This window comes from Medicago truncatula, chromosome 4, assembly GCF_003473485.1.
Source record: "Medicago truncatula cultivar Jemalong A17 chromosome 4, MtrunA17r5.0-ANR, whole genome shotgun sequence".
In the NCBI taxonomy this organism is placed as follows: Eukaryota; Viridiplantae; Streptophyta; class Magnoliopsida; order Fabales; family Fabaceae; genus Medicago; species Medicago truncatula.
In genome coordinates this window covers 11115642-11134474 of record NC_053045.1, presented here as the reverse complement: position 1 = coordinate 11134474, position 18833 = coordinate 11115642, and the positions used below count along the sequence as shown (strand labels likewise).

General features: G+C 33.0%; 1 protein-coding gene across 1 annotated transcript; it reads left to right on the top strand.

Moving 5' to 3' along the window:
* The first annotated feature begins 6458 nt into the window (after window positions 1-6458).
* LOC11431787 (SCY1-like protein 2) lies at window positions 6459-18545 on the top strand. Its single transcript, XM_003605350.4, has 14 exons — window positions 6459-7192; window positions 8313-8417; window positions 8676-8783; window positions 9810-9992; window positions 10675-10801; window positions 12587-12648; window positions 12746-12832; window positions 13674-13760; window positions 14255-14368; window positions 14470-14598; window positions 15594-15656; window positions 16691-16852; window positions 16963-17081; window positions 17208-18545. Exons 1-14 carry the CDS (start codon window positions 6701-6703, stop codon window positions 18154-18156), a joined length of 2787 nt encoding a protein of 928 aa, XP_003605398.2. The 5' UTR covers window positions 6459-6700; the 3' UTR covers window positions 18157-18545.
* The last annotated feature ends 288 nt before the right edge of the window (window positions 18546-18833 follow it).

Below are 18833 nucleotides of genomic sequence, written 5' to 3'. Positions count from 1 at the left end.
CTTATAAAATTATGTACCTGCTTCGATTCCCATGGATCCACTTTTTCCAAAAATATATTTTAATTATTATGTAGATATCTTTGGCGGTGTATGATCAGAGAATTATAGCTCTACTTATCTTATTAAAGTAAGATTTTTATTATTTTCTTTACGTAACAAAGTGAACTGATTTTAAATTAAGATTTTTATTATTTTTTATTACGTAATAAAGTGAACTGATTAACAAGAAACAAACTTCACTTGTCTTCTTTTTGTTTCGGTAACAAACTATATACTAATATTATATAGGTTTAATTGCACTTTTGGACCCTTATTTTTCCAAAAGTTGCGGTTATGGCCCCCTAACTAATTTAAATACAAAACAACCCCCTATGTTTTGATTTTTTTGTAGTTTTGGACCCCCAGTCCATTAGTGAGGTGCCACGTGGCCCCCTAAATAATACAAGTGGCACCTCACTAATGGACTGGGGGTCCAAAACTGCCAAAGAATCAAAACATAGGGGGCTGTTTTCTATTTAAATTAGTTAGGGGGCCATAACCGCAACTTTTGGAAAGATAGGGGTCCAAAAGTGCAATTAAGCCTATTATATATATGGTAAACTCATTCAAGTTTATAATCATAATTTCTCAAAATTATTTACAGAGAGTGTTTACGGTGCATACAAATACAAGTATCAGGTAACTTTTCATGGTTGTTTTGCTTCTTCTCCTTTGAATGTTTTCTTATAATTTTTTTATTCCTTTTCTTGCTACTGTCATATTCCATATTGTCCCTCATCTTTTCACTAGCCTTTTATAATTTCATCTTCAACTTGTCTTGCCCTCCATCTTTAATCCATAATTATTCTTTGTTTTTACTCATGTTGTTCCATTAATGGTTTTTTGTTTGTTTTTCTCTCCATAATCTTTGGTTTTATCTTTGTCTTGTTAATAATACAATCATTAACATATTTTTTAACTCAATGTTTTTATCTGCGAAAGTTCATTTGTATCTTACTAAATTATATGATATAAAATATGGTATAGATAATCATGTTTGTTTTGATTTTTTATAATTTGAAAGCAAAAAACATTTATATTTTTACTTTTATATCAAAATCAAAACTTCATAAAAAAAACACCGTTCATAATTTTCAGACGCTGGCACAATAAAAAGAGCAGAAAAAATGTCTGTTTTTCGCTAGTAATTATAAATTAGATTGACAAGTAAATAAAATCTGATGATGAATTATTTCATATAACAATTTAATTCAATTTATTCCTAACAATTCATTATTTATATATATATATATAGGGGGTATATCACATAAGAATGATAATTATATGTGAAAATGATAAGAATAAATAGGAGACATTAGATTAAAATACATGGCTGAGTTTAAAACCCCGAAATTAAACATGTTCACACACTGACTAATTCTCACTCACTTTCCCACGTGCTCCAATTCTCTGGTTTTTTCTTCCTTCAAACGCTGCTTCTTCTTCCCCGACCTTAAACCATCTATTCCGTCAGCCCGACCTTCAACCACCGGTTTGCGGCGCTCCCAACAGTTCCGACGTAAAGGGTCTCCATCGCTGTCGCCGCCTTCCACCACTACCAGCTTCAACACATAGCGAGAATAACTAATAACCATTGGATCAAAAATAAATGGTTGAGATTAAAAAAGTCCACGTGTATCTCTTCCCACCACATTGTTTCTCATAAATCCATTTTATCTTTTCATTTCTTCAACCTTAAATTTCCATCACTGTGCTTGCTGGTTTCTATCTCACCATTGATGTGTGACTGATATTTTTGTTTAATTGTAAGTTCATCAAGTCCAATCTTATGATACCCATTTTTTTATTTAATTGTTGTTATTAAATTTATAACAACGATCCCACCCATCAGATGTTGTAAAATAAAAATTGAAACTAGGTTTGATTTCAATATTGATTATATTTATAACACTTTTATTAATTTACCTATACAAAGCTAAACCTGCAAAAAATATTGAAAATTCAACCAACACACAAATCAAAACCCCCAATTCATGAAATTGGATAGATTAATAGAAGAATCATGCTCCAGTTTGAAAGAGGAAGAGAATCACAATCGTTGATGGTGAAATCGAATGGATGAGGAAGAGAATTTTGGGCTTGCTGCGTTTGAGAAAGAAGATGAGAGGAGTCAAGGTTTTTGCCGATGGAGAAGATAGATGAACCTGGGTTTCTGATTTTTATCAAAGAAGATGATTGCTATATGGCACAACAAATTGTTCGCACATATTGGACGAATGCTTGAAAAAAGAAGCATTTTGAATGTAAATTTTTTTTTTTTTGACTTTTCAACCGTTTGTGATATATATATATATAGGATAAAATATAAAAGTAAATTAAATAGCACCGCTTGTGAATGTCTTCTCATTGGTCATACAACAGTTGCAAAGACCCTTCATGCTTAGCCTTCAATTTTTAAGCCACTAATTTTTAACCCACTAGAGAGGTTGTTGAGTAGAAAAACCAAGTAAACTTGTTCATGTATAGATGATTATCATTATTAGAGAGGTTGTTGAGTACTATCAATGGAAGCCATAAATAGTCTCCTTTTTGAAAATATGATTTGTCTCTACACCATAAGGATAAGGGAGTGATGATGAGTGATAGATTTAGGTCAAATTGTGTTTTTTCTTTCAGTTTTCCATAAAATTATAGGAATTAAAAAACACATAAGTTGAGTGTAATTGGATTGAATGTCATGCTCATTGTTTCACATATCCGTGGGATTTGCATGAATTTGTTTGTCGTACACGTCATCATTTTCTTAGAATAATTGGATTCATTTATTTTTCAGAAAATGTATGAATATATCAAACACATATATAACCGCTTGGAATACTCTCACTTTTCTTTTTTCAATTCAGCGTTAATATTGACCAACTTATCAAGTACTAGGTTTGCATGTTTTATTGCACATATTTCTATAGTTAAATTGAAACCAAATTATACAAAGAAATATAGTTGAGTATAAATGTATGTTAGCGCAATAGAAATAGTGGATTGCATGCTAGTCCTTATAAGTTATCTTATTAATGCCAACAAATCATGGCTTGCAAGTTCATGCATCTCGGTTGGATGGGTTACAGAACATGACAAACATCATGTTTAGCAAAATTGTCAGGATAGAGACCACGTTGCAGAAGCCAACAAAAATCGACAGACTCAACTCGAGTCAGGGATCTCGCCAACATCAAAAAGAAGCAAAATTGTGGTTTATGAACAAAAGTTTGTTGCTAAGTATCCATTTCGCCATTCCAAATCTTTGTTGGAACACAATGTCGACAATGTTATTATGTTACCAGACGATGATGACATAGACAATAAAGAATAAAAAACTACTTCTAACATCCAGTCCACCTACTTGAAGGGAAGCACAAGCAAGGTACCAACCATTTCTAAAAATCAATTTATAATGAGAACAAGCAAGGTACCAACCATTTCTAAAAATCAATTTATAATGAGTAAGTTAACATGATTATTTTGATAGTAACGATTTCTAAACCTGTCATAGAAGAAAAACAAGTTTTCTTCAACAATGTCAAGAAGACTTGTCCTTCTCAACCTTACCCACAGGGAGACATCTTAAGTCTCATAAGTTATATATTACAAAGGCTAACATAATGTCTAAGGTGAGCATATATTACTAAATTATACTTTTATATATTTTTATTTTTATTTTCTCACACCGTATATGTAATCGATTTCTAATTAACAGTTTGTTGAGATAAACTTCGTAACGACACCAGAAATGAAACTCCAACCTGTGGAAGAACATGTTTCATGTTAAGAATGATCTAAGGTATTGATTTTAGAGCAGTAATCATTTTCAAATTCCATGTTAACAAATAATGACATCATATATAACTTTAAAATTGTTTTTGATGCATGTAGTGATAAATTGTTCAAGGTTAAAGCCCTCATAGGCTCACGAAAAGAATTTCAAACTTTGTATCCTCGAAGAATAGTTGACACCGATGTAATTTCACTTACAAGACCACAACTTTTAAAATAATTATTTGCAGTCAAGTAATAGTACTATTAAATGATTGTAGATATTTTAGATGATGTCCTCTAAGGTGACATGGATTGAGAGGAACGTCTATTTACCAACTATATATGGTAATTCCCCCCTCATCTGTGGTATGTATTTGTTAGTGATAATGATTAAACTATTATATGCTTATTCATGGTAAGACAGATTAGGTTTTTACACTATTCTTTCTTTGTTTGGTAGAAAGATGCATACTGTGGTAATACAATTAAAGAGTTAATCAAGAAGTATGGGAAAAATTGGATGCCTCCAATTGAAAATCTAAAGCGTGTATGAATTTACTTTCATTACACGTTAAATTTCCAATAAACATATTATGATGCAATTTGATGTGTATAACCTGACATACTATAATCATTTCAACATATTTATTTGCCAATTTATGATTGTGTTGGCAATGGTTTCATATGGTTGCATCCATTGATAATCAAATTTTGTACCACCTAATTTAGGCTTGAGAAAAGAAATATAATCCCTAAACAAGACAACATTAAAAAAATGGTAAGTACTTGACACTTGTGATAGTTTGTATTTGAACCTTTCATTAATCTATTATCTTATTTTGTTTTACAATTGTAATTTGTTGGTTTATGGCTTGCAACTCGCAATTAATGTCTTGTCTTTTAGACTATAAATAAACTCATTTTCGAGGCAAAATACATCTTTTCATACTTGTAAACTTACTCCAGAGACTTCTTTACTTACATTTTTTTTTTACTTTTTATCTTTTATTTTTATGTTCTTTACATTTTTAGTCATTTACCATGTCTTTATATTAATATGTTGTCTACTATGATCACACGTGAGTAGACTTTTATACTCTTTGGATTGTTGAAATAATCTAATGATGAAATCTTAATCAACTCAAGTTTAGACTCTATTTTGTATGAATTTATGTTGTAATCTAATCTCATTGTTATTGAATTTTAAATCAAATATCAAACGAAGTATCAAGAGATGAAATTTGATATTGTTATTTAATCATATCTCAAATATCAAACGAAGTACTGAAATGTGAAGATTGATATTTGATCATACGAGTTTAGACAAGATAATCAAAACATGAGAATAATTTTGAGACAATAAGGTTGCACTCAAAGGGTCTCAATGATGATCAACCATGTCCTTAGGAATGAACTCATATACAATAGAGAAATATATATAGAATGCCAAAGGTTTATCCTTATGATTAAAACCACAATTCTAAGACACTTTATAAATTCTGAATTTTAATCAAACGAATATTTCTCTTTACAAAATTATTCTCTTTGAGCTAATCAAAACTATAAATTAGATTAGTAATCGCTTAAACTCCATTTGAGATCGATACTTTTTACTTCTTGATATAACCGTCACTTGCGGTCGTATCAATTATTTCAGTCACAACAACAATAATAATATTAATAATTAATAATAATAATAATAATAATAAAAACAACAACAATACATCAAGCCCATTAAACACACCTTATTATCGATGAAATGCTATATACAAAAAAGGTAAAATACTTCTTTTGATTGTTTAAGTTTGACAAAAATACCGGGTTATTTTTTAAGTTTATTTAATTTTAGGGTTGTGTTAACCAGTGCCCCCGGAGCATTAGTTAAGAAAGTTAGAAATAGATTTTTTTTATTAAAGACAATAACTTTTTGACTTTTCTAAAGTGGAACATTCCACTTTTAATCATTTTCCAATGCAAAGTTTCCATATTAATATCTTTAATTCGTGCCCCGGGGCACCGGTTAACATTTCTACAAATGTTCTTCAATTTTTTTTTTTAAGTTTCAAATAAGTCTTTTAAATTATTAATTTAATGCACTTATTTTAAGTTTCAAATAGGTCCTTAAAAGAGTAATAAAGATCTATTGAATTTCACAAAACTTAAAAAGACTAACAAATACTTTTATCAAACTTAAAATACAAAAATAGATAGAGTAAATTACACTTTCCTCCCCTCTTAGGGGAGAAGAATGTAATTCAAGTTTCTCTTAAGAGAGAGATGTGAAATATTTTTTTAATGTTTTAAATAAGGTGGGGGAAAATGTATATATTTTTTTTTTATGGTGACCGGGGTTTGAACCTCGAACCTTGCATGTATATATTATGCATTGTCTATACCAACTGAGCTAAGCTCATAAGGACAGAAAATATATATTTTAACATAAGCGGGAAGATAATTTTTTTTTTTTTGAAGGAATAAGCGGTAAGATAATGTAATTCAAGGTAGAAGAGTGTAATTTTCTAAAATATTTTAAAAAAGAAACTATTTAAGGGGGACAACTTGCATAATTAAGTGTTTTTTTTTTTTTTTTTTTTTTTTTTTAATTTAAAAAAAGATTAAAAAAAGAAGAAGTAAAATGGCGAAGTAAGGTTGGGGGTAGAAAAAGAAAGAAGAGTTGAAACACGTAGAAACAGAGTTTCAGAGAAGAAGACACAGATCCGTTCCGTGCATCTTCAACAAACTCACACACACATACACTTTAATAAATCGCAAAATCAATCTCGAACCTCTCAACACTCTTCTCAATTCTCTTTCTCCATCATCATCATCATCATCATAAAAATCAAAATCAAAATCAAAATCAAAATCAGAATCAACACAATTCACAATGTCCATAAACATGAAAACCCTAACCCAAGCCTTCGCAAAAACCGCAACCCTAATAGAAAAAACCGTTTCAACAACCGTTCAAGAAGTAACCGGTCCAAAGCCTCTTCAAGACTACGACCTTCTCCACCAGATCGGTTCCGCCGGTCCCGCTTTAGCCTGGAAGCTTTACTCCGCCAAATCACGCGATCCGTCTCGGCAGCATCAGTATCCGGTTGTTTGCGTTTGGGTGTTGGATAAAAAGGCGTTGTCGGAGGCGAGATTGAAGGCTGGATTGACCAAGGCGGCTGAGGATGCTTTTTTGGATTTGATTAGGATGGATGCTGGGAAGATGGTTAGGTTGAGACATCCAGGGATTGTTCATGTTGTTCAAGGGTTGGATGAGAGTAAGAATGCGATGGCCATGGTTACTGAACCGTTGTTTGCTTCCGTTGCGAATACTCTTGGGAAGCTTGATAATGTTCAAAGTGTTCCTAAGGATCTTAAGGGAATGGTTAGTGATTTGATCATTTAATGCAAATGTTGTTAATTTTATTTTATAATAATGTGTAAGTAAGATTTTGAATAGCCATCGTGTTGTGATCTATGAAGCATAGACACCAGACACGTCAGTGACACGTAGGCACCGGTAGTAATTTAAGAAAATGACATAATTGAATGTAAGTAGAAGTAAGATTTTAGGAAATATATAATTGTAAGTAAGATTTTAAACAACGGTCGTGTTGTGATCTATGATACACGGACACAAACGTGGACACCAGACACGTCATTGACACGTTGACACTGGTGGTTATTTAAGAAAATAACTGAATCTAATCATATTTGTCGTTGTCATACACACATTCCATCAGAAGTGTCACTGTTGTAGAGGCTGTGATCATTGATTGCTATGGAGAATCATTTATATTCTGGTGAATTGCAGACTAATATGACTGAGCTCGGCTTAATTATAGTCTTGTTGTGGTTGTAACTAGTATAGATCTTGTGTAAAATTGCAAGGATATGGGAAAAAATGACGCAAAATAGAGGTGTGAAATTCCACCACGCATGATTAGGGAGAAATTTTTTCTTGGAATAGATAGATAGAAGATATCGAAAACCTTGTGTTACTACAGACTAAATTGCAGCTGCTCACCTTTTTTAAAAGGTGTTATTGGTTGTAGCTAGTAAAGATCTTGTTTAAGATTGCATGGATATGAGGAAAAGAAAATGACGCAAAATAGTGGTGTGAAATTTCACCCCGTTTGATTAGGGAGAAGATTTTTCTTTCGATTAGTAGATAGAAGATATCAAAAACCTTGTTACAACAAACTAAATTGCAGTTGGTTATTTTTTTATGAGGTGTTATTTAGACACAAAAGTCGGACATCGTATCCGACACTGCATAAAATACAACTCAGATGTGCGTGTGTGGTGTCGGAAATAAGGCGAGAGAAAAACAGTATGAAAATTGAGAACCATATATACATACATGTGCTATTAATGTCGGATTGTGTCCTAGAAACATTTCCGTTTTTTGTAATAAACTATGCGTGTACTTGCAGTGCTGTACTTATTGCATTGGCAATTTTGTGTTGAATGCTATGTTATTGTTGCAATTCATTAATTTGCAGGAAATGGGACTGTTGGAGGTGAAGCATGGTTTACTTCAGATTGCGGAGTCATTGGATTTTCTCCACAACCATGCCCATCTTATTCATCGAGCTATAGCACCCGAGGTGACAACTTTTTTCATTTCTTTTTGTCCTTTAATAATCCTTTAATATACTTTGATTTAGTTAATTTTTCGCCATCAGTAATTTTTCATTTGACAAGATTTTTATATTTTTTTTGAAAATAATAAGATCAGTGAAAGTGAGTGCAATTGTAGTTAGAGATGGTATAAAGCACGTGAACCGTGTTTCTGAATTTGGGGATTTCTTTACATCTATGAAATTTCAGATTGGTTTATTGAATACAAATTTTATGCTTTGCAGAATGTTTTTATCACATTGAGTGGAGCTTGGAAACTTGGTGGATTTGGTTTTGCAATTTCTTCTCAGAACACTGGTGACTCATCTAATCTGCATGCTTTCCATTATGCTGTGAGTGGAACATTTGATAAGATTAGGATTTTCTACATTGACATTGTTTACTTCACTTACATGTTTAATGCCTTAAATGTGACAATACAATAATGATGCAGACAATATGGATATTCTTGAGAAATATAGGATGCAATATATCTGCTATATCTAGGATGTATGTATAGATAACATAAAATAATTCATAAAACGTAACATACATCTAATTGCCATTCTTAAAATTCAATTAAGAACATACTACCTTGACACTTTTTATAAGCCCTATAACACTTTTCACATATACTAAGAAAAAGTTGGCAGTATAATTGATGTGAACATTTTCTGTATGAATATTACTGAATTTCCCTTCATGTATAGATGTGTCCGATTATGACTTTTCATCTCCCAAAACAAATTAGCAGTATTAATCTATGATGTCAATTTCATTTGGTTGAGGGACAGGATATGGCAAAATTTACTTTCCATATTTTTATTTTAAAATAGTGAGATTGAGATAGAATCTATGTTGTCATTAAATTAGTGTGATATAATCTATGTTGTCAATAGCGGAAATAGCGCCGCTATCGTGCCAGAGGCTTAACTTGTTTGTTTCCTTGAATATTGTTTGTATTTACAAGTATGTTTTGCTCAAGACTCATGACTTTTCTAATTATGAACATTTCATGAATTTTGTATAATCTGTTTCATTTTTCAGCAATTGTGTGTTCATTAATATTAACTGTATGACTTCAAAAGAAAAATGAATATTATTAAGTTTATAATACCTAAATTCTGTAACAGAAAAAGTGTATAATACCTAAATATCAAATAGCTGTCATCCCGCAATCACATTTTTGACGTCGGCCGCTCTGCTATCTGGGACTGACAACATAGGATAGAATACGTCTAGAAATGAAATAAACATAAAGCTCTAATTTTTTTACTCAACAAAAAACTATATTATATTTACATCTCCTAATCCTCTCGGATGGGAAATAAATTTTTCTTAAATGATCTGTATCTTATTTCACTATGGCTGTTGTACAGGAATATGATGTTGAAGACTCTGTTTTGCCACTTCAGCCATCCATTAATTACACTGCTCCTGAGATGGTGAGGAGCACTGCTTCTTCAGCTGGGTGCTATTCTGATATTTTCAGTTTTGGATGTCTTGCCTACCATTTAATTGCTCGCAAGCCTTTGTTTGACTGCAACAACAATGTCAAGATGGTAAATGCAAATCTCCGTCTTCCTTTTTCATACACTCGTAAATCGTAATGACATCTGAAATAAATTAGCTTGGTATCACATAAGAAATTGGAACCAGCAAAACTTATGGAAAGAGGTCTATATTGGTCCCGATCGAGTCTTGTGTTTTTATAAACAGGAGTTTAATTTCTAGTAAGATATTTTCCATCTGAGTTATTTTTTTCAGCTTCTGTTACTTGCAATTAGGTTTTCATGTAGCTAGCTACTTTGCAAGATTTTCTAGCACAATATATTCAGGTTTATCATTTTCAATATGCAGAAGCACTAAAATAAAACTAACATAATGGTCAGTCAATGCTAACAATACTTAAAGTAGGTTACTATGACTTCGAAAGTTATAAGCGTTCAAAATTTTCTAAGCACGTAGTTGGGGGTTTGTGGCTATGGTTGCATGTGTCTACTCTCTAGTTGAGAGAGATTTTTTTTTTTAATTAATGATCAAATACATTTCATTAGATAGATAGGTTACTACTCTATATGTATTTAGATAGACAAATACATTTCATTAGATAGATAGGTTACTACTCTATATGTATTTAGATAGACAGAAAAAAATGTTCAAAATTTTATCACTTGATAACAACAGGCTTCATTATTTCATTAATTAGAAAGTAATAAGAAATTGTGATTTTCTACTATGCAGTACATGAATACATTGACTTACTTATCCAGTGATGCTTTCTCATCTATTCCATCGGATCTGGTTCCTGACTTGCAAAGGATGCTCTCTTCAAATGAATCTTTCAGGCCAAGTGCAATGGATTTTACAGGTAAATATGACTTGTCAAATCAATACATTTTCTTCATTCCCTGAATGAAAAGGAAAACCGTCTTGGCTCCAAACCGTTGACAGGATATCTTGGGGAATTTCTCTCAAACAAAATTTTAGTGGTTGTTAATAAATTAAACTTCTGGTGTCTGATCTGAAGAGGAAGGTCTCAATTATGTCAGATGTGATGAGTGATAAATCTAGACTTCACTATTTATTACCCGTGAGTTGGTTATACTGACAGGGAATTGTTAGAACTTTAGAATATTAGGATCATTATTATGTTAGTAGCATACTTGGTGTTGGCTAGTGCTGATAATTATATAGTAACAAACGAGCATAAATAGGTGTAACTTTGTATCACATCACATCCAGTATCAATCTAATGTCATCCATACAGAATATTGTCGCAGTTCTCTCCTCTCCTCCTTTTCTACCTAAACTATAACCCAGTCATATCAGCGCGACTTCAAAGTGGTACCGTCTTCAATGGCACAATCCTGCCACTATTCATTCGTTTTCACTCTACTGTAGTTTTTAGTTGCTCTTTCATATTTTACAGATGTGCAGCAGCAATATATCTGGTCAAATCTTTACCAGATTACTAGATCAGGCTTGCGTTTGGGGCAAACTCAGCCCTGTCTTGTCCCTCGTTATAATTGAGTTTGAGGCAAACTCAGATTACTGGTTTCATTTCTCCACAACTCATCTGTGGCTTCTTATGGAGCTGATATAATTGATAAGGCGTGGGTACGAAATGACACGTGTAACAGCACATAGATTCTTAAAAACTAAAGCTGGATACAACCTAAATACATCAACTCTATTTTATAAAAAATATATACATATTTTGGATAATTGCATAATATTTGTACTGAGATGATGAAGCTATGGGGTTTTTGATAGAGGAGAGATATAATAAAGACAGATATGATTTTGATTGATGATTCAAAAAGATTAAAATAACTATTATATGTTGAAGTTATGGGGTTTTTGTAAAAATTATTTCATTCAATAATAATATATGGATTTTTACGATTAGATATCTCTTATAGTAACTTCAAATAAAATGAGCTTTTATTATAAAATTAAAATATTTTAGCAAGCAACTTTTACCTTAAAAGTAATCTTAAATTAAAAATATCTCAGAATTACCAAACAACTTCACTTTACTTTAGAGGCCAAACATCCTAATTGTTTTATCTCCCTATTCTCATCAATCATCATTCAACAAACATAGTTTCCAAGTCTAGTTCACCTCTTTTAGTAAAAAAAAAGTCTAGTTCACCTATGGACAACTATGATAATTCAAGAAGTCGGTCACCACCATCATCAAATGGATCATGTACATCTCCACTAATTTCTCACAATCATGTCTCTCTTTTTTCACATCCTCAAAATGGATAAAGGAGTATGTAGTCTGATTCCACTCACCATATGATCAACAACAATCAAACCTTGTCCAACTAGATGTGGTCGGTTACGTAGATCAAACAACGCCATAATGCTCTCTTATATATCATACCTTTATCAAAACCAAGTCTTCAAGGTCTTTATTGATGATAGTTTCTCCTATGAGAAGAACAAGACTATGCAAATAGCTTTAAGACAAGTATTTGTCATCGAATCCCAAAGTATCGAAGAACATAATGCAGAGGAATTAATGTCAAATGGGAAATAATACAGAAGGATTATACCTGTCCTAACGTAGACCTAAAGTAGTGCATTTTACATTATTTACAACATTTATTATGATTATCTTTACAGGATACCCCTCATTTTGCAGGCTCACCATTTTTTCGGAATGACACTAGGTTACGTGCTCTGCGTTTCCTGGACCACATGCTTGTAAGAATTTTGATTTATCTTGTTAGAATCACAAAATCAATATCATGCATAATATTTAGAGGTGAATTTCTTAATGACGTATCCTGTTTTCCTTCAGGAAAGAGATAACATGCAGAAGTCAGAGTTCTTAAAAGCATTGTCAGATATGTGGAAAGATTTTGATTCCCGTGTATTGCGATACAAGGTATGTTGTTTGGTTATGTAATATATACAGTGGTGGATTTAAAATGATTTAGTAGCTGGGACACGAAATAAGTTAATCATATTTTTAAAGAGAAAATATTGGAGTAAAATCTCCAATTGATCTTGACAAAAGACACTAAGACTTCTTTGGTCTATGATAAACAGAAAGTACTCTTTTGACCGCTATTTCAAATTTGTGAGGATAAAATTGATATTTTTTATATTTCTCGGAAGTCTTGATGTTTATTCAAGACTAATTTGAGTAGTTTATACAATATTACAATAAGTTTTTATAATTGAATGAGTAAAACTAGTTTATAATAGAATTAAAGTGAAGAACAAAGGTAAAGCTGTAAGAGAGAGAAATTGAGAGACAAGAGAAAGAGTGGAAACAATATTGTGTTAGATAAAAATTAAAATTTGTTAGAACTAACAAAGAAAATTTAAACTGTGGGGGCAACTGCCCCTATTCCCTTTTGAGTGTATCCTCCACTGAATATATGCGTTTTCATTTACTACTGTCAATCAATTTTATGCCAGTTCTCTTTCCCGGTATATAATTCTGTACACTCTTGCTCTGTCCATCATTTGGTAGTTGGTACTGTCCCCTATGACTTCAACAATTTTGGGTTTGACATATATTGAATATCTCAATATGGTTTCTGGATTGCATTTTGAAGTTATGTCAAACATGTTGAAGTCAACTTATTTTTCCTCGATATGGATTATGCGATTAAATTACCTTTGCCTTCTTTACTCTGACATCTATTGATTCTATAAAATTATGAGTTTTATTCTTTTACTGTCTTGAATGTAATCATGGCAAATTAAATTCCACACAGGTCCTTCCACCACTTTGTGCAGAACTTAGGAATGTCGTTATACAACCGATGATTCTACCAATGGTTTTAACCATTGCAGAGTCTCAGGTACTATTATCTCTTTCTTTTCAACACTTCCATGAAGTTCCTATATTCCAATATTTGTCATAGTGGTAGCTGTTGACACCATTGTAAATAAAAAGCCAATGCATCAAGAAATATTCTTTTGTATAGTGAATGTTTCAGAGTCCAGCATTGAGTTGAAAATATGCATAATACATGTGATGCTAATAACATTTCTTATTAATCCAAAATTTGTGTTTGCTATATATCTTCAAATCAAAGCATAATGTGCGTTATAAACCAAAGCTAAAGGTTAACCATTTGATTACAAATATAATTCAATGGTCCAGATCCTTGAAATCATTCTCAGCATGTTGACCACACCATTTAGTAGCCTTACCCTATATAAAATGAACCTAGGCACTATTTTTACACATTCCAACAATTAGCAAGAGAATGTAATGGATCCATATTGTTTTTTAATAGTAAGAAATTTATTATGGTGAAGGAAATAAAATAAAAATTAAGTTACTTTTCAGGACAAGAATGACTTTGAGCAATCAACACTTCCAGCCCTTGTTCCTGTCTTAAGCACTGCTTCTGGTGATACAATGCTACTGCTTCTGAAGCATGCCGAGCTAATAATAAACAAGGTATTTTTGAGTTTGAATGTGGTTCCTTTATTTTGAATATTGATTTTTTTGTGTGCATATAATGACTATGTTTTAACTTATGCCATTCTTTGTTCATATAGACTAGTCAAGACCATTTAATTTCACATGTTCTTCCAATGATTGTTCGAGCCTATGATGATAATGATTCACGTTTACAAGAAGAGGTGTTGAAAAAGTCGGTATCCCTTGCCAAACAACTTGATACCCAGGTGAATGCTATATTAGTTGTGTTTGAGTTGTTTTGAAATATTCCATATTAGCTGTTGAATACTTTTTAATGTGGTTTACATGTTTAATAAGTTTTATTGTTTCTCTGTTTGACTTTTTTTGGAGACTGTTGAAACTTTACGGTTTAGACAAGGAAAAGGAGAAAAAAAAAGAATGCTAAAAGTGCATTATCAGAGTCAAAAGCTGTTATTCAACTACAATAAGTTAGTGCACCTACCGATATCACCAATTAGGCCAAATGGTGGTGGTACTACCAAGTACAAACATAAATCTAATCCCAATATTAGTGAAATTTATATCTGTAAAATCTCCCAACTCTTTCATCAAGTTTAAGCTTTCAAACCTTAATCTTGCTACTAAAAATAGCAAACCCATAAAAAAACAAAGAAAATAGGCAATTAGGACTCTTCCTGAATTACAACTCTTGGTAATGCCTTGGGTAGATAGCTCTGTAAAGGGTCCTTAGTTACTTCGGCACATACCTCAAGCAAATGCCATAAGTTTATTGAATCTTTGACCTTTCTCTTCAATAACCAACTTAACCTCCAAACCAATTTCCAAAACACCAAGTTGAGCATTATACCATCTATTAATGATCCAGTAATGACAAAGGGTATTCAAAACACCAAGTCGGGTGTTATACCACCCAGGAACACAAATAGGGGTCCTTTACAAATGTTGAATGTCTTCAATCTGCAAACCCTTGACAGGAAAATAAACAAACCTAGAGCAATAATCTCCACATACCACACAAAATGACTTCCAGAACTTCAGAGACAACAAAATAGAGGCAGGTCAACATGTCCTTACGGTTTATTTGTTACCTTGTCTTGTCATTTCCCTGAGGCTTATATCATCAGATAACCCTTGGCCCCTTTTTTACTTTTGTTCACTTTAAATGTCTGTTACTCTGCCCTCTAATATTAAAGCAGCAACTTCTTTGATGTTCTAATGCTTTTTATGTTCTTTCTTTCAGCTGGTGAAACAAGTGATTTTACCACGTGTTCATGGACTAGCACTCAAAACAACAGTCGCCGCGGTATGCTATATTTTGTTTGAACTTTGAGCTTTTACCTTTTGGTTTGATGCGTCAGACAGTCATTGTATATTTGGTGTCTTTTGAGCACACAAACCCTAATTTTGAAAATTAATTAGATCCTTATTTTACCATGTTAGTTATTTAATTTAAAGGTAATATTATTAGTTTAATTGAAAGTATCATCTCTGATCTTTCCTATTTGACATATTGCCTTTATTTCTCTCAAATATTTAACATTAGGCTTTCCATTATCAATACAGTTATTATGATTTTTTATATTAAATACATTTTGAAATATTGGACGTCTTTCTATTAGTTATAACATAAATAAAGTATGACATGAATAAAGTAGATTGGAATATGTATATTTGTATATGTACACTGACAATCTGACGGTTAATTTCAAACTTCTAGATTATTGAATAATATGCTAGATGTTTGAGAATGCATGGCTTCCACAATTTCTTTTATATGTTGTACCTTCCCCAAGCCAAATGAGCTGACATTGGGTGGTGGTCCTTGTGTTGGGGTTGGTGAATGAGTTTAGATTGTTTGTACTGGGGAAAATTGATTATGTTCCTAAATAAGAGCTTCTCTTAGCCAATTTATGTTGTTCAGCCAGAGGCTTTTAAGAGGGGTTTTCTTTGTGGAGTTGGAACATGCAAGGAGATTGGTGAACTTTGCAGTTGGTGAGCTTTCTTGCTCGTTCTTGAAGGGTTATCTTTCATGCAAAGACATTCTTCTCATACTAATGTTGTGAGTTGTAATACTAACTTCAACTTTGTTGGAACTTAGAATAAGCCTTTTGTGTTGTAAGGGACAGGGTTATCTTCGATAGGTCAAAAAGATACTTAAATGACAGTTGTGATTTTAATTTTATTGTTATTATGCCTTAGTTGTGTTATTTTATGTGTGTATTCATAAATATAAATTTATATAATAGGTATAACTTACCTTATGTGCATGTGTGCTTATAGTTTCACAGTTTACATAGAGGTAAACTTACATTTGTAATCGTCTCTCTGGTTTGACAGGTTAGAGTCAATGCTTTGCTTTGCCTAGGAGACATGGTTAACCGACTTGATAAACATGCTGTCCTGGAAATCTTGCAAACTATTCAGCGTTGTACTGCTGTTGACCGTTCTCCTCCAACCCTTATGTGTACCCTCGGTGTTGCAAATTCTATTTTTAAGCAGGTAATCACCATGACTGGCCTGAATTAAGAACTGCACTCTTGTATTATTGACTCTTGTGATCAACAATTGTTGGAGTTTTATCTAAGTCTTCTTTGATTCTTCTTGTTCAGTATGGAGTAGAATTTGTTGCTGAGCATGTTCTTCCATTGCTTATGCCACTCCTGACTGCTCAACAACTGAATGTTCAACAGTTTGCCAAATATATGCTCTTTGTCAAGAATATCCTCCAGTAATACATTTTTTTTGTTTAAATTTTGACATTCTCTTTATTGTCATTTTGTTCGTCTCCCCTTCTCCTTAATCTCTGACAAGCTTTTCTCTGAGTTTCTTTCTGAACTTTCTGTGTTTCATGCAGGAAGATAGAAGAGAAGCGAGGAGTTGCTGTGACTGATTCTGGAATCCCAGAGGTAAAACTATCTCCTGCAGTTAACGGCCTTCAGGTGGAAGCTCCAAGGACAGCCAGCAGCACCGTTGCTTCAACAAAAAGCAGCTTCTCTTGGGATGCCGATTGGGGTCCCAAAGCAGCGGCCCCCGCCAATTCTGTCCATAATTCTATTAATACATCTAATAAATCTGTGTTAGGAAACCCTGTGGGTCAAGTAACATCCTTACAAAATAATTTGCCCTTATCTGGTGTATCTAATCCGCAAACATCCAATTCATGTCCTTCAGTAGATTTAGAGTGGCCTCCTCGTGCATCTTCTGGTCTTAACGCACAATTTGGTGATACTGAAAGGAAAACAGTTGCAGCTGGAACCTCATCCACATCCAATCTTGAAGATGATGATCCTTTTGCTGATTGGCCTCCACGCCCTAGTGGCTCATTATCCGGTGTATCTGGAAATTCCAACAATGGTATTTCAGGAATGGCATTAAACAAGATAGGGCATAATTCAATGACAAGCAATTCAAGCAATCTTGGTCTCCAGGCCAGCAACAATTGGTCCGTCAAGTCCCAAAATTCTGTGGAGTCTATCGGTTTGAACCCAAGGAATGCTAGTTCATCTATCAGTAACCCGAACAATGGCTTTGAACCTCAGAGTTCTCTTGGGTTCTTGAAACAAAGTCAGGCTTTTCCGGTATCAAATGCTGTTTCATCATCATATAATAATGTTAAATCAACTGATCTTGGATCAATATTTTCTTCCAATAAGAATGAACAATTTGCACCTAGACTTGCACCACCCCCTTCAACCACAGTGGGTAGAGGACGGGGAAGAGGTAGAGGAGCGACTTCATCCAGACAGCACTCTCATACCAAGTCAAGCTCCGAGCAGCCACCCCTTTTGGATTTGTTGGGGTAACTTGCTTCTATTATTTTTCTTAGATTGTATATTTATTCAACATTCCATGTTGAATGCTCGGAGATATTTGCTGTGAAGGAAGAGATTGCGGAAAATCTTGCCACGCAACATCTGCTGTAAGAGACTTTGTAAAGGTTTTGTTGTATGTTGCTTAGTCTATAGTGATCTTGCAAAAATTTGGATTATTTTTGTTAATTTTTTGGTCGCCATATATGTCTTGCTTTTATTCTTAGGGTGTCAGGCAAATTGTATTCAGAAAAGTCCTGATTACTGCAACTGGGTTGAAAATAATAAAAATAGAGATTAAATTTCTTAAACAAGAATGATTTGGATTCCATTATGTATAATTTGGCTGTTGGTCGTATGATAGTGTTAGTTCATAGTTGTAACTTGTAAGTGCTTATATGCTATCATGTTTCAAACGTGTGGAATAATACTTTTTTGGTTAAGTAGTTTAGTGGCTAGTAACTTGCAAGTGCTTATATGCTATCATATTTTGAACCATGACCCCCACATATAATGCAATGTCTACCACGCGAGTTTGGTGAATTAAGCTCACGGGGACTGTGGAATCCGTATTTGGAAGTGAAATAAGTTTGTATTCAGTTTTCTTTTTAAGATATAAGGACTCGTGAGGCTGCAATTGATCAGTTGATGAAAAATTTATCGAGCGATAT

Coding starts and splice junctions, on each gene's coding strand:
- LOC11431787 (XM_003605350.4), top strand. CDS start 6,701: ATGTCCATAAACATGAAAACCCTAACCCAAGCCTTCGCAAAAACCGCA. Junction 7,193..8,312: donor CTAAGGATCTTAAGGGAATG/GTTAGTGATTTG, acceptor ATTAATTTGCAG/GAAATGGGACTGTTGGAGGT. Junction 14,369..14,469: donor CCGAGCTAATAATAAACAAG/GTATTTTTGAGT, acceptor TTGTTCATATAG/ACTAGTCAAGACCATTTAAT.